The sequence below is a fragment of the Delphinapterus leucas genome, chromosome 15 (assembly GCF_059928025.1).
Source record: "Delphinapterus leucas isolate spDelLeu-1000000601 "Yukka" chromosome 15, BTC_Dleu_Yukka2, whole genome shotgun sequence".
Taxonomy (NCBI): Eukaryota; Metazoa; Chordata; class Mammalia; order Artiodactyla; family Monodontidae; genus Delphinapterus; species Delphinapterus leucas.
In genome coordinates, this window is record NC_143143.1 from 34,794,032 (window position 1) to 34,818,400 (window position 24,369).

The 24,369-nt window shown below is 53.5% G+C and overlaps 1 protein-coding gene across 1 annotated transcript in view; it reads left to right on the plus strand.

Moving 5' to 3' along the window:
- The window catches only part of SRL (sarcalumenin), a 35,886-nt gene extending 12,444 nt beyond the window's left edge, over positions 1 to 23,442 (plus strand). Inside the window, exons 3-8 of the mRNA XM_089895402.1 lie at positions 10,105 to 11,149; positions 12,847 to 12,948; positions 14,069 to 14,164; positions 16,576 to 16,692; positions 17,667 to 17,900; positions 19,810 to 23,442. Of these exons, the coding sequence (XP_089751528.1) occupies positions 10,105 to 11,149; positions 12,847 to 12,948; positions 14,069 to 14,164; positions 16,576 to 16,692; positions 17,667 to 17,900; positions 19,810 to 20,621 (2,406 nt within the window). The 3' untranslated portion in view covers positions 20,622 to 23,442. The remainder of the gene's footprint in view (positions 1 to 10,104; positions 11,150 to 12,846; positions 12,949 to 14,068; positions 14,165 to 16,575; positions 16,693 to 17,666; positions 17,901 to 19,809) is intronic.
- Positions 23,443 to 24,369: the final 927 nt, after the last annotated feature.

Here is a 24,369-nt window from a genome sequence, read left to right on the forward strand (position 1 = left end):
CAGGGGCTGCGTCACCTGGCTCAGTGTGGACTGTCATGGACACTGAGTCAGCGGAGGTCAGGGGGACCCGTGTAGCCTGGGGTAGTGAGGCCCGGGAGGTGTCGTGGGGTGGTGGGACATAGCTGGTTTGAGGGACTGGGTGCGGCTGGATCTGCAGGAAGAAGAGGGCGACCCAGGCTTGTGGTGATGTGGCCGTCAGCAGACCTGTTACAGGTTGGATTGTGTCTCCCGAGAAGATATGCTGAAGTCCTAACTTCAGCATCTCAGAATGCGACCTGTTTTGGAAATAGGGTTGTTGCAGATGTAGTTAGTTAGTCTGACTGGTGTCCTTAGAGGAAAAGGAGAAGAGACACAGAATAGAGGTACAGGGAGAAGGCCACGTGTGATGCAGGCAGAGACTGGAGACACCCGTTAACAAGCCAAGGGTTGCTGGGAGCCACCAGAGCTGGAGGAGACAGGAAGGCACCTCCCCTATAGCCTTTGGGGGAAACAGCACCCTGTGACACCTTGATATTGGACTTCTGGCCCCAGAACCAGGAGAAAATACATTTCTATTGCTTTAAGCCACCAGGTTGTGGCGCTTTGTTACAGCAGCTTTGGGAAAGGAATACAAGACCAGGCTCAGGCTTCAGTGCAGGGATTTGGGACCCTATCCGGCAAGAGTGGGAGGCCTTTTGGGCAGGCAGCCTGCTGGATCCTCAGGTGCGGCCTGGCAGAGCCTGCATGGGGCCCATGGTAATGACCAGGAAGGGTCACCCTGGGGACAGCGTGTGCAGAATGTCCACTCGCTCTTGTCCCGCTCTCCATCCTGCCCTTGGCTTTAACCTTCCTCTCTCCAGAGGAGCCACAAGAACTAAGGAGTAGATGGCCCGTCTGCATGGCCACCAGGTGCCGGAGGAAGAGAAGGCTCATGCATGGTGAGAGCCTTGTCTGGTTTCAGTATTTGAAGAGACGAGATGGAGAACCCAGGGCCTTGGTGACACTGAGCCCACCCGAGAAGGAAGCTGCTCTCGGGTTTAACTGCTTTAATGATTCCTTCCCGGATGGGATGTCCCGAGAGGGAGCCCCCCTGGAGGGCTGAGAGGCCTGGCCTGCGGGGGGGATGGAGCCCGGGCTCCCCAGGAAAGTGGGGCCCACATATCTGGGGTTCAGGTGTCCTGGGGATACAAACCGGAAACCAGTCTGCTTCCAGTGGAGATGTGAGATCTCTAGGACATTCCACCAGAGAGCAGCCTGGGTGTTCTAGCCATCTTTGTCTGTGGTGTCCAAGCTCTGGAGCCATAACTGAGGGTAACGGATGGATTTGCTCCGGAGGCTTTGGAAGTTTGTACTGCTCAAGGAGCAGCATGTGGGAGGTGGTCTTCTGCCCTTTCTCTGTGACCTGGACGCTGGAAGACTCCTCTGGTCCAGTCTTGTGACCTCTGCTGTCCTGAACTCAGAGAACTAAGAGCTGGTCTCACGCAGCTTCGCAACAAGGGAAGTCACTGCAATGAGAAGCTCGCGCACCACAACGAAGAGTAGCCCCTGCTCACTGCAACTAGAGAAAACCCGCGTGCAGCAACCAAGACCCAATGCTGCCAAAAATAAATAAATTTATATTTTAAAAAAAGCATAAAAAAAAAGACGAGGACTTCCCTGGTGGCACAGTGGTTAAGAATCCGCCTGCCAATGCAGGGGACACGGCTTTGAGCCCTGCATTGGGAAGATCTCACATGCCGCGGAGCAACCAAGCCCATGTGCCACAACTACTGAGCCTGTGCTCTAGAGCCCACAAGCCACAACTACTGAGCCTGCGTGCCTAGACCGTGTGCTCCACAACAAGAGAAGCCACTGCAATGAGAAGCCCGCGCACCACAATGAAGAGTAGCCCCCGCTCGCCACAATTAGAGAAAGCCTGTGCACAGCAATGAAGACCCAACGCAGCCAAATAAATAAATAATTTTTTTTTTAAAAAGATGAGGTTTGGGGAGCCTGTCTGTCTCAAATTTGGGGAAGCCCTTTGTGAGAGAAGGTGGAAAGATCTGGCATCTTGGCGTCTCGGTGGCAGTTTTTCTAGAAGGCTCCGTGGGCCAGGCACACAGGGCAGAATATTCGTGTGTTATTGCTGCCCTACCCTCTCCCCTTGGCTTGACCTTCCTCCCTAAACTCCTCTGAGCAAACCTGGTGGCGGGGGCTCCTGGGGGTGAGATCTGCTAAGGATGACGCCTCACCCCTGAGCTGGCATGGTCAGGGGAGAGCTGTGGAGGTGGGCAGAGCTGCTGGCGGTGCCAAGGTGAAGGGGCTGCGGTAGTCGGGGCATGCAGGCTGGTGTGCGAGGCCCTTCCAAGCCATGGAAACATTAGCTCTGATTGCTGGACAAGCAAAGTGCCGCTGAGGGGGAGCTGGAGCTGCTCTCCCTTGTCTCTGGGACGGCCATAGCAGTGTCCTGGAGGCCTGAGTCGCTCCTGAAGGGCGTACTGTTTTGCTCCTTGCGCTCACTGGTCTTAAGGACGGCGGTGAGGCCATGTGGGCAACTCGAGTGGCCTATCTCCTATCGTGCTGCCGGTTCCCAGAGCGGGGAAGGGCCCTCACCCGTTCTCACGCAGATGTGGCCCCGATATGCCTTTGCATTGGGGCGAAGTGCAGGGTCACCTCACTTCAACAGCTGGATGGGAGGGGCCTGGGAGGCAGAAGACAGAGGGGGAGGCAAGTGTGGTCGCGGAAGTTTCTGGGTGAGTCAGGGCTGCCTGGAAGTGGGAGTCAGTGGCCGCAGGAGTTAGCCTGGGGCTGAGGAGGCCGAGGACTGGGCCCGGGAGTGTTGGTAGCTCAGGTCTGTTCCTGACCCAGGCCAGCGGGAACCATGGAGAGCTGGGCCACCCCCAGGCGCCCATAGCTCCTTGTCTGAGCTGCTGCCAGTTGGAAGAAGGGGAGAAGGACCCCGGGCAGAAAGACCTCGCCTGGCCCACTGACTGACCCCCAGAAACAGGGGGTTGAGTGGAGTAGGGTGCAGGTGAGCCAGCTTGGTTCCTGTCCAAAGCTCGTTCTGTTTTTGTGCTGGCATCTTTGCTCTTCTAGGAAATTATTATTATCATACCTGACATTCGTAGAATGCTTTTTTTTTTTTGGCCATGCGACTTGCAGAATCTTAGTTCCCCGACCAGGGATTGAACCCAGATCCCGGCACTGAAAGTGCCGAGTCCTAACCACTGGACCACTGGGAAATTCCCCATAGAATGTTTTTAAACATCATCTGATGTTTAAAATACTCCGAAGGGGTTGGCAAAGCAGGTATCATTCTCTGCGTTTTATGGGTGAATGGAGCTGGGTGTGGGGAGTGAGGGGCAGCCCATATACTAACCTGCATGGCAGTGAGGAAGGCTCCAAGGAGCAGAGCCCAGCTCTCCTGGCTTCTAACGGTGTCCGGAGAGACCAGTCTGGCTCTGGGTCTCGCGGCAAAGGAAAGCCCTGAGATGTGGGCCTGGCCCAGGAAGGTGTCAGATCTGGTTCCTGAGCTCGAGAACCAAGCTAGCTTCCTCCCACTTCCCTGGCTCGGGGAGGAGGTGGGTCTGTGTCATTACTCCCCCACACCCGCCAAGCCCATGACGGCTCTGACCTGAACCCAAGGCGTTTATCTGACTGCGACCTTGGGGAGCCACACTCCTTTAGCCCCCAGTGGGTTGCTCCCTGCCTGGTACCCCAAAGTTAGACCATCAGCCCTCCCAGAGGTGGTCTTCGAGCTCTCGGGTGAGGAGGTGGAGGTGGGGGAAACCACCCGCCTGCCTCAGAATCCAACTTGCACCCCTCCCTCCTTCCTTTTCCTTCCCACCCACCTCGGCCCCTCTGAATGGAGGAAGTATTGCCAATGACTCCTGCAAGGATCTGTGCTCACTTCAGGCAGGGAAAGCTGAGCATCCCTTTAATGATCGAGTCACACCCAGGGCTTAGGGCTTAATGTTTTGCTTCTTCCAAAGGTACTTGCCTTTTGAAAGTGAGTACTCACCCATATTCATGAATCCTCCGGGTGTCAGTGCTGAGCACGTGTGTACACCATGGCTGTGGGATCCCGGGCGATTTCTCTGTGTACCTCCCAAACCAAGAATTCCCAGGAATTAGGGGTGGGGAAGGGGGATGGAGTTATTCTGTCAATCTCTGGACTTTATGGGTTAAAAACAATTGTCTTGAAGTCTTGAACATCCTTTTCAAAGGGAGGAAGAAGAGGGTAGGCAGAGAAGTCGCTGTCCATCTGAGGCTGACTCACCCCCTCTCATTTCGGGGTGGGCGGGGTAGTGGTCAGATGTTGGGACAACTCAAGAGACCTGGAATTGGTGGAGAGCTGGGTTCCAGAACCAGCCCACTGCTAACTAGCCTAACTAGCCCTGTGGTCTTGGGATAATCACTTATCAGAGTTTTAGGATCCTGATCAGTGAAATCAAACCAGTTCGTCTGTGAGGAGGTCCCTTTTGACCCCCATCCCATGGTTCCCACTGACTGCTGCCACATCATTGTGTCCTATCCCTTGGGTGAATTATTTTGGGGCTAGAGTCCAGCCCGGGACAAGCTGTCCTGGTGGGATTAGCCTTGACTTTAGGAGCTTGGCCAGGAAGTCAAAGAACCTTCCGCGAATGGCTGCCTGGCCTCCTTGTCTGGGGGGAGGAGAGAGGGGCCCACAGAACGGTGAGGGAGAGGGTCTCAGGGTCCCAGGAGGAGGTAGGCACTTCCCTCCTAAGTTCCTTTTCAGCATCAGCGTCTGTAAAGCCATCTGAAGACTTATCCAAGAGGTGAGGAAACAAGGGGCCCTGAGCAGTGAACATTTACTCTATAAATAAGGCCAAGAAAGGGCTTCCCTGGTGGCGCAGTGGTTGAGAGTCCGCCTGCCAATGCAGGGGACGCAGGTTCGTGCCCCGGTCCAGGAGGATCCCACTTGCCGCAGAGCGGCTGGGTCCGTGAGCCACGGCCGCTGAGCCTGCGCGTCTGGAGCCTGTGCTCCGCAACGGGAGAAGCCACAACAGTGAGAGGTCCGCGTACTGCCAAAAAAAAAAAAAAAAAAAAAAGGCCAAGAAAAAATGTGATGCCAGAGGGGTCGCTGCCATTGGCTCAGTCCAGGAGTGCTCAGGGACAGGATCCAGAACACGGAGGGGTTGGGCTGCCGCTCTGGCCTCGTGAACTTTGACTCTGAAGTGCCCTCCGCTGCACCTCAGGCACCGCAGATGAGACGTCCAAGTGTCTGGGCAGAGGACAGCCTGGTGAGAGACGGGGGACTCCCTGGGCGACCAGACACTATTCCTGACTCCCAGGGACAGGTGTGTCCAGAGGTAGAAGTGGAAAGTGATTGTACCACCAGGACTCTTTTTTTTTTTTTTTTTTACTGATGGCACATCTGCATGGTCATGTATGAGTAATGGTGTATTCTACCTGTGTGTGACTTTGCACTCAATGGTTTCAGTTCAAACGGATGAGAAGTCACGTCGACAGATGCTTGGAAACATGCGCTAAGGAGACTTGGAAGGTTGGAACTGAGTCTACATTCTGGTCCGTGAAGAGGTCGGCCAAAGCAGGTCAACCAAACAAAAGATCTTGGGTGTTGACCTCTCTTCTCCTGAGGTCCAGTTCCAAACTCGAGACAGACTCCCTGACACTTGGTACTGAGGGTGACCCAGAGCAGGGATTCTCAAACTTTGGTGTTCATTAGAATCACCTTGTGAAACACCCAGATTCACACTGACCCAACCCTGGAGATGGGGCATCTGTGCCGGGAAAGCCCTGCAGGGCTTGGACGCCACTTGCTGTGGTCCAGAGAGCTCAGCTTTGTTTCTTGGCCTGAGTGCTAGCCCAGCCCTGGATGGCCTGTTGAGCCAACACTTGACTTTGCTGTGTCTGCTTTCTCATTTCGAGAGAAGTTAATAATCCTTGCTTTCCCTTCTTCAGAGGACTGCTGGGGGGGATGAAGAACATGAAGTTACTTGAGGAAGTATGAAGTTCTGTGTGAAGGTCAGATGTCATCTAGCTCTGTGCCGGGTGCATGTTGATCAGCAAAGTGAAAAGATGCTGTGACGGGGGGCTTCTTGGGCTGCTGGAGAGAATGATCAAGAGGAGGAATTTTTAGGGAGAAGGCAGGGGAGGCAGGAGAGTGGTTGTCAACCACCCCACCCCACCTGACTTAGGCAGTGGGACAGACAGACCCAAGGAGAGCTGCTGGGCAGGAAGTACCAAGGCGGTGGCTGAACCCCAGCTCCTTCATCTCCCCTCACCCACTAGGTCCTTCCATGGAACCCTAGCATCTCATGGGACATGGTTTGCAAACCATGTGGGAGCAGAAAGAACTCTAGACTGAGGGCCATGAACTTGGGCTCTGTCCCAACTTTACCCCTGATCTTGGGCAAGTCTCTAAAGCTCCCCAGCCAGAGCTTCCTCCTCTGCAGTGGACTCACCAAGTCCCCTGGCAACTCCGCAGTAACCTGAGTCTGCACAAAAGTGTTTGGGAAGAGTTAGGAGCTGGAAAAAAGTCCAGTGTTTGGTGGTGGAGAGAGGAGAGAGGAACTGAGCCTGGGGTTCCCACTAAGGCTGTGGGAGGGTGGGGGAGCAGCTGAATGGTTGACCCCCCCCCACCCCCCAGAGAAAGGCTGACGGCAGAGGGGGCGTCAGGAGAGAAAGCAGAGTAAGTTTATGCTGTGTTTTGCCTGGGGCACCAGCCTGTCAGGCTCAGGGGCCTTCCCATGATTGCCCAGGCTGAGCTGGGGACTTGCTATTCACGTACCCTGTCCAGGGCCCGGGCGGCTGCCTTGACATTAGCACATACAGTGCGGTACTACGTGTCCTGGCGTAGACTGAGACTCATCTTACCAGGCTCTCACACTGGCCAGCATGTCCTGGGTCCTCTGCGTCCCCCACCCCTCCTCCAGGGCCGCTAGGGGGCTTCAGCAAGACCCTAGGGAGGCCAGGGTGGGTGGTAAGACACTGGGTTTGATTTCACAGAATTGAACTGAGTTTAACTGGAGGCTCTTGAAGCCTCTGACTGCCTCCTGGAGGAGAGATTGGGCCCAATGGCACAGCTGCTTCCTGGGGATTGAGCTCTGGGGACCCAATGGCATGGCTTGTTCCATTGAGAGACTTTCTGTCAGAGAAGTTATTTTCAGCCTGGGAAGGAAGGTCACAGGCATGAAACCATCACCCTGGGTTTTTTTTTTGACTACAAATTGCTTAGCGGAAGGGCAAGGGCAGCTTGGCACTAAGTTACAAAAACCAGGGAAGAGTATGGATGTAAATGTGTATACACACATGTACCCACTTGACTTCCTGTCCAGGGTCCAGGCGTGGAAATACACGACAGTGAGAAGGTCACGTATACCTCCAAAGTCTCGGGTCCTTATCTCCCTTCAGAGGATGCAGCTCTCTCACCCCCACCAGGACAGATGGTGTTTTGACAATATTAGAAATGCCACAGGCATTCAGACCCACAGTCTCTTCAGCCCGGTATCACCACCATCAACAACAACACCATCATCAACAACATTAATAGTAGAGGGTGACAAGGCCTGTTGGAAAGGGCTGGATTCCCTAGAGGAGAATCCTTGACCACTGCTATTTCAAGGTCAAATGCAAAGGCCTGTTGACGCATATAATTTGGGAGCCTCCAGTGGGCACGTGAGTGGGGAGGGGCCAAAAGCAGAAGCCTTGGGGTCAGGATAATTTGGCTGAGCAGAGGTTTGCAGCTTTGGCTGCATGTTAGAATTGCTCCCCAATTATTATTTATTTTTTTTCCCCAATTATTTTTTGGGGGGGTGGTAAAGTTCTGATGCTGGGGCTACACCCTGGACAAATTTAATCAGAGCCTCTGAGGAGGGGGAGAGGAGTGGGATCAATACACAGCCAGTGTCAAGAACCACTGGTTCAGAGGCAGTTTTCTGAGCTCATGTAGGCTGTGCTCCTCAAACTGTAATATGCAACAAATGAATTGTTAAAATGCAGATTCTGATTCAGTGGTTCTAGGCAGGGGCCTGAGAGTCTGCGTCTCTACCAGGTTCCCAGGAGATGCTGATGCTGCAGGGGCCTGGACCACACGCTGAGTAGCACGGGGGAGGGGGGGTAGGATGGGGTAGGGGGCAGGGTAGAACCCTTCTGTAGGGTCAGGCAATCTCCTCGGCAGCTCTGGAGTTAAATGGCCTCAGCCAGTTGCTAGCTGTGTGATGTTGGGCAAGGCATTCAGTGCCTCTAATTCCAGTCCTCTCATCTGTAAAATGGGGATGAGTAAGACTTGTTTTACAGAAGTAAGCAAGTTGAGTAAGATCAAGTAAGTTCATGTTTTATACATAAAGTGCTCAAGCATTGCCTGGCACACTGAATAATTGTACAAATGTATCTCACATATCTTGCTGCTCAGAGGCCTGTCAATCTCTTGGATTAAACCAAATTCCTGCCAAAAGATTTTTTTCCAGGGGTTGTCGGGGGTGGGAGGGTGGGGGTGGGGGGGAGATAGAGATGCAAGCAAAGGAATCAGGACTTACAGGTATTCAGGTGGTAATGAAAGAAAATTTTAATGAGTAACCTCCAGCTCCCCCCACTAAGAGACCAGGAATTCCTATTGTACCCAAATCTCCCCATGGACCTCTTCATAGCACTTTCTGGGGGTCAGGCAGTGTCCCAGCTCTGGGAACAGAGGGAGGATTAAGCCTTGGTTCCTGCAGTCCAGGAGTCAGAGAGGGCGCATGCAGGGAGGGGCGAGGTACCAGCGGGAAGGGGTTCCTCTATGCTCCCCTAAACACAGTGTAGCATGGAAGGCCGGGACAAGGAGCAGGCAGTTCTGGGTTCCACTTGCCCTCTAGCCACCTGGTGTCTTGGGCAAATCAAAGACTTTCTCTAGACCTTCACCTCTGAAACCTGGCTGACAGTAATAAGGGAGGTGAATGTGGTCACAAATGTGAAGGTTGTTGGGGGAAGTGTTATATCAACATGTGGGCTCCTTTATAATAAAAGGCACCCAAACTTCCCATCCTTCTGAATTTGACAGCAGGTTGTATCTGTGAGGGTTAATGAGAAAATATTTGTTCCTGGCCTCTGGAGGCTTCCCCAGCTTTCAGGGAACAAAGGGGTGGGTACCCCGAGGCAGAAGGGGTAGGTACCCCCAAGAAGTGGCTTTTCTTTGTGGGAGGCAGAGCTGGGCCTGAGAGAGGAGGCGCTGTACCCAGCAGGGAGGAGGGATGCTGCTTCCTCAGAAAGAGTCCTGTGAATCAAGGGAGACCTGGGGATGTCTCAGCTACCCTGAGGCAGGGCACCCACGGTCCCGTCCCCTCATCCCCATGTATCGGCAATGTTCCCCCTCTGTGGGTCTCCTCCTTAAACAGGTCCCAACCTGGGTGGGAGTGGGCAGAAGGGTTAGGCCCCACCCTCTCTTTTGACCCCATCGTCCAAATAAATCACACTTGTCCCTTGACAGAGGCATCTGACACAGATTGGGCCCCTTCCTGCCTTCTGCTTTGCTCTCCCAGTGCCCTTGGCTCTCCCCGTAAAGCTCTGGGCCCTTAGAAGGGGATCCCCTCAGGAGGGGTTTGCTAAGGCCACCAGGAAGCCCAGGCCTGCCCGTTTTGTGTATCTCTTCCTCCTCAGGCCATGTCCCGTCTAATCTTAGGTAGAGAGGCCAGCAAATGCCTGCCCTTAAGGGGACAGAATTGGATGTGTGACTTAAGGTTGAGAGCCACAAGTAATCCCCTAAGTGCTCTGCTCCTTAAGCTAAGAGGATCTGGCCAGCACACACCTGTTTTCACTACTTTGCTGGTAGCAATATAAAAAGCACGCTGGTTAATGACTCTAGGAGCTGATAAGGGGTGGGGTGGACATGCATCTGTCCTATCCTGGAAAGATCTCCGGGTAAGCCAGGCTGCACGTGTCTGCCTGCAAGGCTGAGGAAGGGCTGGAAGGGCTTGCCCAACTTCCATCCCCACGGGGAGGCTGGAGAGGCAGGGTCAGGGGCGGGGCTCGGGGTGGCTCAGCTGTTCGCTCTGAGCCACGGCTCCCATCAAGAGGGAGGCTCTGCCCGCCACGCAGGGCGGTAATGAAGACCAGGGAGGGAGGAGCCCCACAGTCCCGCTGGTCCACACCGCTCTCCTGGAGACAGGAGCTAGGCTGAGTTAGACTTTTGAGAAGCAAAGCGTGTGCCAACCCCTTGACATTTACCAATCGTGTTCTAATCATCTAGAACTGCAAGTTTCCGCTTCGGGTGGCACAGAAGATGTTGGCAGTTTGTTGGAGAATCATTTCTCTGCTGGAGACCCAAGTCTAGAGGAGAAGGAAAGGGCGCTTCAGACAGAAGCGGCCCCTGGAGAGACGAACCTGCTCCTTCACCCCACAGATGGCAGGGAGGCTGGGGGCTCGGAGAAGACAGCCGCCGGGGCCCCCGCCACCAACCGCCTGGGCTCTGATCCTGAAGCCAGCTTCTCCAAAGCCTCAGCCTCCGAGTCAGCTCCCCCCGGGGAACCTGCGGGGTCCGGGGAGGAAGATACGGGCCCACCTGGAGCAAGCGCCCTTCCCCCAGGAGGGCAGGGGGCGCCCGGGGAGGAGGGGGCGCCAGAGCTCAGCTCAGGAGAGGGCCCAGGACTGGAGGCGGAGGGACAAGCTGGGAGTGGCGAGGTCCCCGAGGAAGCCGCGGAGGCGCTAGGGGACGACCCCGCGCAGGAAGCAGCAGCAGGGCCCCCAGAGCCTGAAGACTCAGGGGACTCTCCCAGCAAGGAGGTCGAGACAGGAGGGGAGGGCAGCCCAGGGCCCGGTCAGGAGCCAGAATTGCCAGCTGGAGTCGCGGACTTGGACGCAGAAGCCGCGGAGGGGGCGGAGGACCAGGGGGAGCCCAGCCCCAGCCCAGCGTCGGACACGCGCGCAGAGGTGGGGGGCGCGCAGGAGGACCGCCCCGCAGAGGGGATGCCCGAGGACCATGAGGACGCGGCCTCCTACGAAGAAGAGGGGGGCGAAGAATCCGAAGAGGACAGCGGCGACGGGGCTAGTTCGGAAGAAGCAGGGGGCTCCTCGGAAGAGGAAGAAGCCGGGGAGGAAGTTGGGGAAGGAGCCCAGGAAGCGGCGGGCAGCGCGAGCAGCGGGGAGGAGGGGGCCCGACCGAGCGCTGAGGAGTTGCACGCGGGGCCCGAGGGGGCCGAGGCGCAGGAGCCCAAGGAGGAGGGGCCTCAGGGTAGGGGATCCCCGGGCTGCTCCGGGCACCTCCACGGGGGAGGCGGGCTGGCGGGGGCGTGGCGGCTGCTTCGGGAATTGGGGCGGCTGCGGTCTTCCCGGAGGTCTTGTGTGTAGGGGCAGGCAGGGTCCCACAGGGCGGGAGAGCCCCCAGCCAGCCCCGGGTTCGTGGGGTGGAGGCCCCATGGGGGTTGCCCCGCCCTTGGGGTGCCTTCGGGCTGTTCATTAGCCACTTATCCCCACTTCGGAGGGACCCTGGAGAGCCCAGAGGAACCTGATCAAGTTATAGGCCATCAGAAACTTACCGGTTAAGGTCCCTCAATGCACTTTAACACAGACCGGTGCCTTAACCCAAAGGACGGGATGGCGGTGGGGGGCATAGTGGCAGGATTTCAGGCCCAGAGGCAGGCTGGTGGGTGTGAGGGGGCACTGCGGGACCATGTTGGTGGGCTAGCTCCTGGGATCTCCCCTTGAAGACTAGGCCATGTCAGGATGGTGATAAGAAACCTCAGGCTGTCTGTGACACTAATGTCCCACACATGTCCGTCCACCTGGAGCAGCAGCAGCTCTGCCTGCTCTCAGTGCTGGGGAACAGGGAGGGGGGGGTGGGCAGGGCCAAAGCTGCTGGGCAACATTGGAGGCTGTAGCATCCTAGGGAGGTGTGGCCTCATCCACCAAGTACACTGACCGGGACCAAGAACTGGCTTGTAGGATGGAGGCACTGGGGTCAATCTTCACTTTCCAGCACAGGTTTCCTTGCAGAGTTTAGTTTCCACACCTGTCAGGTACTCGCACTGGGGGAGCAAGCCCCTCCCCTTTCCCTGGCCTCCCAGTTCTGGATCTGATCTCAGAAAGAATCACTCTTTTGAGGTGCTGCATGAGGCACATTGATTCTTCTCTTCTCCCTTCCCAACTGGAACTGGTCTCCCTCTGCCCCACAGGCCAAGTCTATCCTCCTTCTATCACCTAAAATCCTTTGTGCAATCAGCCCCCGTAGAAACAGCTGTGATGTTAGAGGCCCAGGAATGTGAGCACCCCTCCCTGGAGCCTCAGGTGGTCAGGGACATCTCTTGCTGGGTCAGAAGCAGCAGTGGTCCCGCCTCTCCCTCCCCCCTCCCCCCTCCCCCCTCCGCTCCCCAAGACTCCCTGTAGCAGCTCTTCCTGATAAAATGCACACTTGACCAGACCAGTGGTTCTCTTAGAACCCCAAATGCAGACTCCTATAAACCACTCCTCTCAGGAAGTTTTCTAACTCCCCCTGCTAAGACTTCGTAGGCACACTTCTTAGGCCCTCCTAGCTTCTGGAATCTTTCCTTCCGTACGTACCCACATCGCTGTCTGTAATTATATTACTTTCCAGGTTATTTCACCCCCTCTCCCCGCCAGACTGTAGAAAACCCCACAAGGGCAGAGCTGGGTCGGTTTTGGGCACCACGGCATTCACAACGCTGTGCTCCGTGCTTGGTGTATGTAGTAGGTGCTCAGTCAACAGTTGTTGAATACCTAAACTGGATCGAGGAGCTTAACAAGTTGAGTTTGAATTTTAAAACTCCCTCCTAGAAACAGGGCTCCTTGCAGTTGAAGCTGGTAAGCCTTGGTCAGCACTTGCTCACAGCCCTGCCCTTGCCTGACTGGAGGGAACCTAGAGCCACTGGCTCCTAGTTCTGCCCTAACCCTGCTCTCTGCTTCTCTCCCCAGAAGAGGCGGAAGATGTGAGTGAGGAAGCCCCGCTGAGGGACCGCTCCCACATTGAGAAAACTCTGATGCTGAATGAGGACAAGCCAACTGATGATTTCTCTGGTAACCAGGGGCAGGAGCTGGGAGGTGGGGGGGCTGGGGTGGTAGGGGTGGGGCAGGGGGTGGGCTGTGTGGTGTGTTGGTGAGGACCTGGGCTGGGCTGGGAGAGCCCTGTGGCCAGCGGCCACGCAGCGCCTGGCGGGGCATGGCTGCAGCTCTGAGGCCAGCAGGCACCCCAGGGAGGAGGAGCGCCCTGGAGATGGGGGGCTTCATGGAGAAGGCTCCGTGCGCATCATCCAAGGCTGGAGGGCTCTGGGTTGGTGGGGAGGAGGCAAGGCGATCCAAGCAGAGGGACCAGCGAAAGGGTGGAAGGCAAATCCCAGTGCTGCTGCCTGGGGACGGTGCAGCCTCCAAGTCATGGCCAGGAAGGGTTGTTCATCACTTTGGCTTTGATTTTTTCAGCTGATAAAGCCCTTTGGTGTCCAGTATTTCATTTCATTCTTGTAATAACCCAAGGCTTTCAGCAGGGCTTACTGTCTCCTCTTAATCGATGAGCTGGTGAAAGCTCAGAGCGGGGCAGGGCTTTGCTCTGGCACACAGCTGGAGACGGGCAGCTCACGGGCAGGGTCTGGAAAGACTGACCCTCGGTGGCCCCATGTTCTTCCCTCCCTGTGCCTCACCCCACGAGCCCCTTCTCCCTGGAGCCACACTCTTCTCAAGAAGATACTTGGGATGTCTGAATCCTCCCAGGGGCACCGAGGATGCGGTGAAGGGTGCAGGGCTGGGGCGGCCATGCCTCCTTGCCCTCTAAACCTAAGGCAAGCATGAGTACAGTTTGTGGGGGCAGAGAGAAGGAGATGGGGTTCCCATCTGCCATAGAAAGGGCCTTCAGGTAGCTGCAGGCTGAAGTGGTGCTTCTGGACACACTGTTGAGGGGAAGGAGAAGAGGGTTAGGTTAAAAAAAAAGCTCTGGAGACTTTCAGGGGTTGGGGGGATGCCTTTCAGTTTAAAGATTTCTGAGGGTTGGGGTGTGCACCAGCTGCCCCCAGGAACACTGATGTACTGCACGGCCCCTGCTCCCCACCAGGCGGGGCCAGAGCCGCCCTGGGGAGTGAGACGGATCCACAGCGGTGAAGCCGCCCGGTGAGGCCCCTGCCTGACCCCTGCCCTTCTCTGCCCCCAGTGGTGCTGCAGCGGCTTCGAAAGATCTACCACTCATCCATCAAGCCCCTGGAGCAGTCTTACAAATACAGTGAGCTTCGGCAGCACGAGATCACAGGTACCTCTAGTGTCCGGAGGTCGGAGGTCGGGCCTATACCTCTGACCGTCCACACTTCCCTGAGCCCTCAAGGGGAGTTCTCCTGAGTTATCAGGGAGGGGCAGAGACCTCAGTGACACGAACCATCCTTTCCCAGCAGGTGTGCCCCTTAATTTGCACAGGGCTTTATGGGAGAGCAAGTGTTTCATCTGTGAGCATTCATGCAGGCAGTTTTGGTTTCCAAGGATGGAGATGCCAACTTCCATCCCTCCTGTGCTCAAGAGCCACGAAGGGCTCCCCGTTCACATACAGGTGGGGTCTTCAGTCCCCTGATTGGCCTAGAATCCTTCCCTCCTCCTAATGGCTTCCCAACTCAACTTCCCTTGGGTCTGGATTCTTTCAGAAATTGATTTTCAAAATCATAAAAATAAGATATACTTGTTGCCAAAAAAGGTCTGTGCAAAATAGTATAGATTGAAAAATAAAAATCTCTTTCTTGATTTCCAGCCTCTCTAATTCCACTCCCAGAGACAGCTGCTGCTATGGTTTCTCATGAATACTTCCAGATAGCGCTCTGCTTATATGAGCATATGCAAGGGTGTCTTTTCGTTTGTTTTACAAAGATGGGATCACACCACAGAGCTGCTCTTTCTGGTCTTTGTGAACCCACCACCCTAAATAACATACCCTGCTGATGGAACACGGGGTGTTTGCCATGTTCTGTTTTTAAAGCGTTACAAACACTGCTATAAGTGTTATGTATTTCATGGAAGTATATTTGAGGGATACATATTTTAAAGAAATGCTGGAATTCAGTATTTTGATAGTTGTTGCTCAGTTGCCTTAGGTTGTCCTCTGTGTACCCACAACAACAGGATCGTGTTCTTGTTGCCCCACAGCAAGGCCATTTTTAAGTGTCGCTTGTCTTGGAAACCTGTTAACAATGGCATCTAATTGCCATTTAATGGCTGGTGGTTTGCACGTCTCTTCCTATGTTAGTTGGCTGTTTCTGTATCATCTCCGTGATGTTCCCGATGGCTCTACAGTGGATGGGGTGTTGTAGGGCCTACATTATTCCTGCTTTACAGAAGGTGGACTGGAGGCCCTGAGAGATGCTGGGCTACTCAGACCACACAGCTGGAATTAGGAGTGGTAACTTTCTCCTTCTTCCTTTTTCACAATTCCCTTGCAATTTTCTTCGACAGGCGGCCCAGGGGGATGGTTTCTCTGTGGGGAGAGCATCCCAGTGTCCTGATCTCACTTTCCAGGCTCCCTCCTCTCCCTTTGTCTGTCGCCAGTGCCAGGGCTCCTCTGTGCCCCTGGGCAGCCTCCTGTGTGACCTCCCTGCTGGGTCCCTCACTTGCAGCCTCCTGCGTGTGCCAGTGCCGCCCCCTGCTGCAGAGAGCGGGAACAGCAGCTGGCAAAGCCTGCTGGAGTGGTCTCGCGGGAGAGCTGGAAGGCCCAGTTCCCCTTGGCGTGGCCTGGGCCTGGGGAAAAAGGCTTCTTGTAGGAACTCTGTGGCTGTAACTGGGGACTCCTGCCACCCCCAACCCCCAGCCTGCCAGTCCCTTCCTGTCCCCGAGCCAGGGGTTGACACCCAGCAGTGCAAAGGACTCACTGAGTGTCTTTACCAGCAGGGAGGAAGGGGCATGGCCTGGTACCAATTTCAGGTAATAAATATATGCTCTCCCCTCACAAGACACCATCTTGGTCTCAGGGCTCAAGGAGGGGCTGTAAGTCAGCAGGAAGAAGCCTCTCACTGCCCCTTCCCTGAGCCCTGGAGAATTCTGCTTTTCCTGCTCAGGGACCCCAACTGGGGAAGCCCAGGCAGGGTGTTCTCCCCAACATGGGACAAGAACCCGAGAATTGCCGAGTCAGCGCTTGGTCTCGGAGACGGGCAAATGTGCCGTGGACTTTGGAGACTAATATTTGAGACCGGCCCTGGAGCCTGGCTTGGGCTGAGCCTGAGGAGGGGTGTCGAGAGGTGCAGTTAAGGGGAGGCAGGCAGGGGACAGGCAGCGCCCGAGTCCAGACCATCCAAGGGTGTATAAGCCTCTTCTGTGTCCTTTGTTTGGTTACCAATCCAGATAGCGGCATTTCAGCCTCTCCCTGCATGGCTGCTCTCTCCTGCCCCTTTTATGAACCGTTCGCCCCCAGATCTGAACCAGGAGGAGTTGACTTCAATTGATCCCTTCCACTCTGGGGCCGGTGTGCTGTGGATCTGTGCATGGCCCAAATGCTGTCTTCCCATGTCCTCTAACTGGGTCATTGCACTAACATAGCATGAGATGTGCCCCTGATGGTGACACGCTCTCTGGTCCAGGGTAGAATCCCACAACTCAAGATGGACTGTCTGGGACGCAGAGTGAAGAACCCTGTCCCTCCTCAGTAAGGAGCTTTGTGAGTTCATGTCTCATCCCTGCTGCCCACAGATGGGGAAATCACATCCAAGCCAATGGTGCTGTTCCTGGGACCGTGGAGTGTTGGCAAATCCACCATGATAAACTATCTCCTTGGGCTGGAAAACACTCGCTACCAGCTCTATACAGGTAACAGTGAGACTTTCTTGTGTGATTGTTGGTATTTTAGTGTCATATGTAAAAAGAATTTTGAAGAATGAAAACATTCAGGGGATGTAATGTACAGCACAGGGAACATAGGCAACAACAGTGTAATAACTTTGTATGGTGACTGATGGTAACTAGACTTATTGTGGAGATAATTTCGTAATGTATGAAACTATTGGATCACTCTGTCATATACCTGAATCTAACATAATATTGTAAGTCAATTATACTTCAATTAAAAAAATAAAATATGACAGATTAAAAAAAGAAAAAATATTCATACGTGTCTTCAATATAATAATGAAGATTACATGCAAGAAATCAGCAGTTACGCCCATGTTCACAGAGCATTATTCACAATGGCCAAGAGCTATAAACAACCCAAACGTCCATCAATGGATGGTGGATAAAAAAACATGTGTTCCATCCATGCAGTGGAATATTATTCAGCCTTGAAAAGGAATGAATTTCTAATACATGCCACAGCATGGATAAACCTTGAAGACATTATGCTAAGTGAAATAAGCTAGACACAAAAGGACAAATATTGTATGAGTTCACTTATACGAGGTCCCAGAGTAGTCAAATTCATAGAGACAGAAAGTGCAGGAGAGATTCTAGGGGCGGGGGGTGGGGGAATGGGAGTTAGTGTTTGATGGGGACAGAGTTTCAGTTTGTCAAGATGAAAATATTCTGGAGATGATGGTGGTGATGGTTGCACAACAATGTGAATGTTCTTAATCCCACTGAACTGTACACTTAGAAATGGTTAAAATGGTACATTTTATGTTATGTATATTTTATCACAGTTAAAATAAGCCACTAGGTTAGCAAACATAGTATCCAACACCTGTGGCAAGCCCTCCGTGAAACATCTTGCTTGTCCATGTCCTTGGTGGTGGATTGCTTCCCCAGAGATGACTGTGTTCCCTTTAACCCCATGCCTGTGTGTGCAGGCGCCGAGCCCACCACCTCCGAGTTCACGGTCCTCATGCACGGGCCCAAGTTGAAGACCATCGAGGGTATCGTCATGGCTGCTGACAGTGCCCGGTCATTCTCGCCCCTTGAGAAGTTTGGCCAGAATTTCCTGGAGAAGCTGATCGGCATTGAGGTTCCCCACAAACTTCTGGAGCGGGTCACATTTGTGGATACGCCAGGCATCATCGAGAACCGCAAGCAACAAGAAAGAGGTAATTTAACAATCATTTCTGAACAGCATGAGCGCTGTCTTAGAAAACTGTTAATATTTTAGACAGTGGATGGTAGGCAGACATGGGAGAGGCTAGTGTTGTCCAAGACCAGGGGATGCATTCTTTGCTTCCAGCCCCTTCTTGTTGTCACTGTGGTGCCTCTTAGGTGTGGGGTACCTCATCCTTTTCCCTTCCCAAGGACTGATCAGGTTTGGAGGCCATCAGCATTTTCCCAAGGGGAAGCCTGGTCTTCTCTGTCAGGAGCTCCTTGAGGTCTGTGCTGGGGCTGAGCTGTCTTTGGGAGGCCCATGGTGTCCAGGTGATCGAGAGCCTGGACTCGGATCCCAGTCCACATGTACTTGACCTCTGGCTAACTTGGATCTGGGTTAAACCTGACTTTCAACTCTTCCTAGTCCCAGTAACTGCTTTACCAGGCCTGTTTCAATAGAAGCCTGTCTCAGACTTTCCAAAGCTCTGCTTGCCTTCAGGTGGCAGGGGAGTGCCACTTAGTGTCACTATGATGCAGGGCCGTCTGCAGAGATGAGTCATAACGGGGCATTTGTAGGAATATATGACCAGATGGTGGATCTCAGTTTATGGTTATAACTCTCATTTTGGTTATAACCAGAACCCTGTTTTATGGCTAGTAATAATATTATCACTAATAATTATAATAATAAATTAATCTTTATTGCACTCCTATAATGCATAGGATAATTTTATGCATTACTGATTGATCATTGTAGAAACATTTCAAGACAGGTATTCCTAGTCCTCTCATTTTGGAAATAAATTAAAGGAATTAGAATGTATCGAGCTGGCTGTGTGACAGGCTGGCAGTTTTAGTTTGGTGCTTTGCTAAATTTATAGCAACATCGTAATCTTTATATCATCTTAGGTGTTATTGTTCTTCTTGTCATTTTGCAGCTAAAATGCTAAGGCTTAGAAGCATTTAATATTCAGCTGGCCAGTGGCAGGGCCCAAGTTCTAGTCCAGGTCTTGATGGCAGGTCCATGTTTCTTTCCCCTAAGTAAGGCACCTTCTCTTTTATTCCTTCTAATTCCCTGACATTTTTCCTTCAACATCTTTGCCACTGCTCAGATCTTTGCAGACAGGGGGAAAATTTCCACTTGGAAAAAGTGTTTTGCTTTCCTGGAGCCTTGGATTCCATTGTGGATTAAAACAAGGATCAGGCCGTTCTTTTTTTTTTCCCTGCCTTGCCATGCGGCTTGTGGGATCTTATTTCCCCATCCAGGGATTGAACCCTCAGCCTCAGCAATGAAAACACAGAGTACTAACCACTGGACTGCCAGGGAATTCCCCAGGCCATCCTTTTTTTTTATAAAAATAAACTTATTTATTTATTTATTTATTTATTTATTTATTTTTGGCTGTGTTGGGTCTTCGTTGCTGCCAGCAGGCTTTCTCCAATTGCAGTGAGCGGGGGCTACTCTTCCTTGTGGTGCACTGGCTTCTCATTGAGGTGGCTTCTTTTTGTTGCGGAGCACAGGCTCTAGGCGCATGGGCTTCAGTAGTTGTGGCACGTGGGCTCAGTAGTTGTGGCTCACGGGCTCTAGAGCACAGGCTCAGTAGTTGTGGTGCACAGGCATTGTTGCTCTGTGGCATGTGGGATCTTCCTAGACCAGGGCTCAAACCTGTGTCCTCTGCATTGGCAGGCAGATTCTTAACCACTGCGTCACCAGGAAAGTCCCCCCACCAGGCCATTCTTGATTGAGGGTTGACAAGGGACAGGAGATATGTAATTAATTCTTTAAAAGTCTTTAGAAACCCAGAAACTCCCTGATGCCGTTACTCCCTTTGAGCCACGGAGTGGTCTGGTTCTGGAAAGAGGGGCGAGGGGCTTGAGGTGGCGCCTGCCCAGCGTGACTTCTCGCTTCCTCTCCCCAAGGTTACCCGTTCAACGACGTGTGCCAGTGGTTCATCGATAGAGCGGACCTCATCTTTGTTGTCTTTGACCCAACCAAGCTGGACGTGGGTCTGGAGCTGGAGATGCTCTTCCGCCAGCTGAAGGGGCGTGAGTCCCAAATAAGGATCATCCTGAACAAAGCCGACAACCTGGCCATGCAGATGCTCATGAGGGTCTATGGGGCCCTCTTCTGGAGCCTGGCCCCGCTCATCAACGTCACGGAGCCCCCAAGGGTGTACGTCAGCTCCTTCTGGCCATATGACTACAAGCCCGACACCCACTGGGACCTGTTTCTCAGGGAAGAGATCTCCCTCCTGGAAGACCTGAATCAGGTGATTGAGAACAGGCTGGAGAACAAGATTGCCTTCATCCGCCAGCATGCCATCCGGGTCCGCATTCACGCCCTCCTGGTCGACCGCTACCTGCAGACGTACAGGGACAAAATGACCTTCTTCAGTGATGGGGAACTGGTCTTTAAGGACATCGTGGAAGACCCTGATAAATTCTACATCTTCAAGACCATCCTGGCAAAGACCAACGTCAGCAAATTTGACCTTCCCAACCGCGAGGCCTATAAGGACTTCTTTGGCATCAACCCTATCTCCAGTTTCAAGCTCCTGTCCCAGCAGTGTTCCTACATGGGAGGTTGCTTTCTGGATAAGATTGAGCGGGCCATCACCCAGGAGCTCCCCAGCCTCCTGGGAAGCCTTGGGCTGGGGAAGAATCCAGGTGCTCTCAACTGTGACAAAACAGGGTGTGGTGAAACCCCAAAGAATCGCTATAAGAAACCCTAGGTTGCTGTGTCACCATTCTCGGGCTCCTGTTGGTGAATGAGCTTGTGTCCTAACTGTCTGAGAAGTCCTGGTTTATTAACCCTTTGAGCCACACTGGCAGGAACTGTTACTCGTTGGAGATTTGGGAGTTAATTGAGGCCAGTTGGTGGGGTAAGGTGTGGGTCGAGGTGGGAGAGTGGAAACTGTGAATTGTGGCATGCTTGTCTTGTTGCTTCAATTAGGGGCCTGACTGAGGCACGTCAGGCCACACCTGCTTTTCCTGGATCCCCTCTTGGAGGGACAGAGAGCAGCTAAATTCTAGTGTAAACTGGATTAACGAGCATCACATGAGCTAAAAGCAGCTGAAATTCCTTTTTCCCCCGGGTAAGCTGGGAAACTAGAGGAGATTTGAGTTCCGTAGGGCTGTCTGCTCTGTCCACGTGGCTGCCTTCCACACAGTCTTCTGTTTGTCCCCAGCCCTCGGCTGCCTCTTGAGCTTGGGTTGGCTTCAACAGGAGACAGTCTCTCAGGGTCTGAATCAACCTGGGTGTTGAGCCTACCCCCAGGCCTCTCCCCTCTCCCCAAGGGGTGCGGAACGATTCAGGATACCAGAATGCTAAGAGAGAACAAGAGTTCCTGGCTAGAAGGATCTGCCTCCCCCAGGCCATTTCTCTGGCCTTGTTTTCTAAGCCAGCCAGGAAGCTCAGTCCCTTCCTTGGCCCCAAGAGGAGAGTGACTGTTCCATGCATTCAGGTAATTTACTTGTTGGAAGTGACTTCAGTGAAAGTCCCGGCAGGGCTCAGAGGGTTAATTGGTTTGCAGTGTGTCTGTGTCTATTGCATGTCTTGGAAAACTCAGACCCCAAAGGCTTTGGGTTTCAGAGGGGACAGTGGAGAGCTTCTTGCTGTTGCCACAGCTTCTCCGTGGAGACACTTGGCAGAAGATTCGTTCCTTCCTGGTTTTCATCACATGGCTTTTCCTTTCCCTTCTTCTCCATTCCCTGATGCGCTGACACTCAAAACTTGGAGCAATTTCCCAGGAGTCAGAACCAGCACCAGCCGCTTGGTGCTGGTGGCAACCTAGGCCTGACCTTCAGTTTCCCACCTGAACTTGATGCCGATACCCACCGAGCGCACATGGTAGGGGAGCCTGGCCTTCAAATACCAATGAGTGTGAATGTGTGTGTATTACGTTGTCCAAGAGAGATTAGGGAGATAACAGATGCCTGAGGGCACAGAGGAGGAGCTAGCTATGAGAGTCATGCCTGCCTGGTGGAGGGCAATGGGGATGGGGGACGGAAGGAAGAGCCTGGAGGGGACAAGCCTCTTGATGGGAAGTGGGTGGGTGAAGAGTCTAAGTCCAGGAGACCCGGGCCTGGCCCGGCTGCCCCGAGGGCCTCCTCCTGCCGAGTGACAACTGAGCCGGCCCCTCCTGGGAGTGACCTGTCTTGGGGGACTTCACCAGGAGGACCCACCAGCACCAGGGGGTCACCAGGACCAGAAGGACAGTGAAGAGTGAAGACGAAGCAGAGGGAGAGGCGCCCTGAGGATTAGGCAGTGGAGGCAAATTGGCAAATTGGTGATCAGATTAGGCCCACATGGAGAACTGCAATCCCGGAATTCCTGTTTCTCAGAATGATTAGCACTCCACCGAGTGCTGCATCAGAGGCTGCCTCTTTTGGCTTTTTGGAGGACCCGGGACCTCCCACAAGAAGACCAGAGGCCCCACCGCCATCGGGACGTTGTCTCTAAGGACAGAGCCAACCAGAGAAGCAAAGTCTGCCAGGGGCATCCAAGGAGCCTGGTGACCAGCACCTGGGGAGCTGCTTCCTTCTCATTAAAAAACAGCCCTGGCTTCATCTCCCATCCTTTGCACTCTCAAGGGGCTGCCCTCCCACTTCGCTCCTTAATGCCCCTTCCTGCCCTCGGCTACTCTTGGCATATCTGTTTTTCCCAGTGAAGAAGGGGAAGAAAAAGTGGAGAACTGGGCATTGTCATAGCTGCTGCGGTCACCACTGCTTTGGGGGAAGCAGCTGAAATGAGACGAACACATTCATACAATACTTATATTTTCGGGGGGGGGGTGACATCATCAGCGATCTTTCCCCCCTTTTCTTTTCTCCATCCAGCTAACTTTTCTTACTCCTTCTGTTCCTCTGTTCACCCCCTGACTTCCCTTCTTTCTAACTTCCCGCAGGCTTGTCAACCAGCTGGGGCTTTAAGTGCTGTTTTGTGCCCCGCTCTGTGGAGGTGGATTTCGAGCAGAATTCTGACTCTTTGGGTGAGGGTGGGGGGTAGTGGGGAACTGGGGGGGGATTCGGAATCCAGAGATTTCCCCCAGGAGGAGTATCTATGAACGTTTGTGCCTGAACAGTTGCTGTTTCTCTCTGAAGCAGAACCTTTCCAGTGCTCTTTCCGTTCTGAGTTCATCAGGGAGAAAGTCTCAATAATAAAGTTCCAATCTCTCTTTAATGCCTCGTGCTTTCTTGTTGCCTCCAACCAGTGTAATCTCTTTTCATTCCTTTTATCTAGTGGAGTGTACTGATTTTTATGACTTTAAGTTTTTTAAAGAGCAGTTTTAGATTCACGGCAAAATTGAGAGGAAGGCAGAGATTTCCTACATACCCCCTCCCCACACAGCCTCCCCCAATATCAACGCCCCACCAGACGGTACATTTGTTACAACTGACGAACCTACATTGACACGTCATAGTGACCCTGAGTCCAGAGTTGACATTAGGGTCCCTCTTGGTGTTGTACCTTCTATGGGTTTGGCAAATGTACAATATGTGTCCATCTCTGTAGCATCATACAGAGTAGTTTCACTGCCCTAGAAATCCTCTGTGCTCCACCTATTTGTTCCTCCCATCGCCTCTCACCCCTTGTACTAATTTCGTTTTTTTTTTAAAATTTAATTTAATTTTTGGCTACATTGGGTCTTCATTACTGCACGTGCGCTTTCTCTAGTTGTGGCGAGTGGGGGCTACTCTTCGTTGCGGTGCGCGGGCTTCTTATTGCGGTGGCTTCTCTTGTAGCGGAGCGCGGGCTCTAGCACACAGGCTTCAGTAGTTGCGGCACGTGGGCCCTAGAGCATGCCAGCTTCAGTAGTTGCGTTGCGCGGGCTTAGTTGCTCCGCGGCATGTGGTATCTTCCCAGACCAGGGCTCGAACCCGTGTCACCTGCGTTGGCAGGCGGATTCTTAACCACTGAGCCACCAGGGAAGTCCCCTGTGTACTAATTTCTAAGTTTCTTGGGGATAGACTAAAAATGTATAAGTTGCCCACCCTTGATTGGGACGCCCTCCCAGCTTGTTCTGGAACTCCCTCCTGCTTCTAGCCTCCTGGTGTCAAAGGTGACTCGTTCCTTCAGCCGGCTCTGAAACTAAGGCTGTTGTACAATTGGAAACTTGAAGTAATACTCTCTCCTCACACCTTGAATTTGTCATTTTCCCTGGCCTCTGTAGCAGTAGCCCATTAATAGGAGTTATTGAAGCTTCTGTCCCACAGAGCTGGCCCAGGCGGTCACAGCATTTGGTCCATGCCCTCAACCACGTGGCTGCCCACCTGGCACCTAAGGCTTAGGTGGAGATGCTAGAGGTCAGGCCTGAACGTAAGGATGGTGCCTCCCCTTGGCTTCTGCAGAGAGCGGTGCCCCCACAGCGTGTCACACTCCTGCTGGTACCCGCCTTTACGGAAACCCAAGCCGGTCCTTGCCTCCCCGGGCCTGTGCCCTTCCCGCCACACCTTACTGTCCTGGCGTGAGCATGTTCC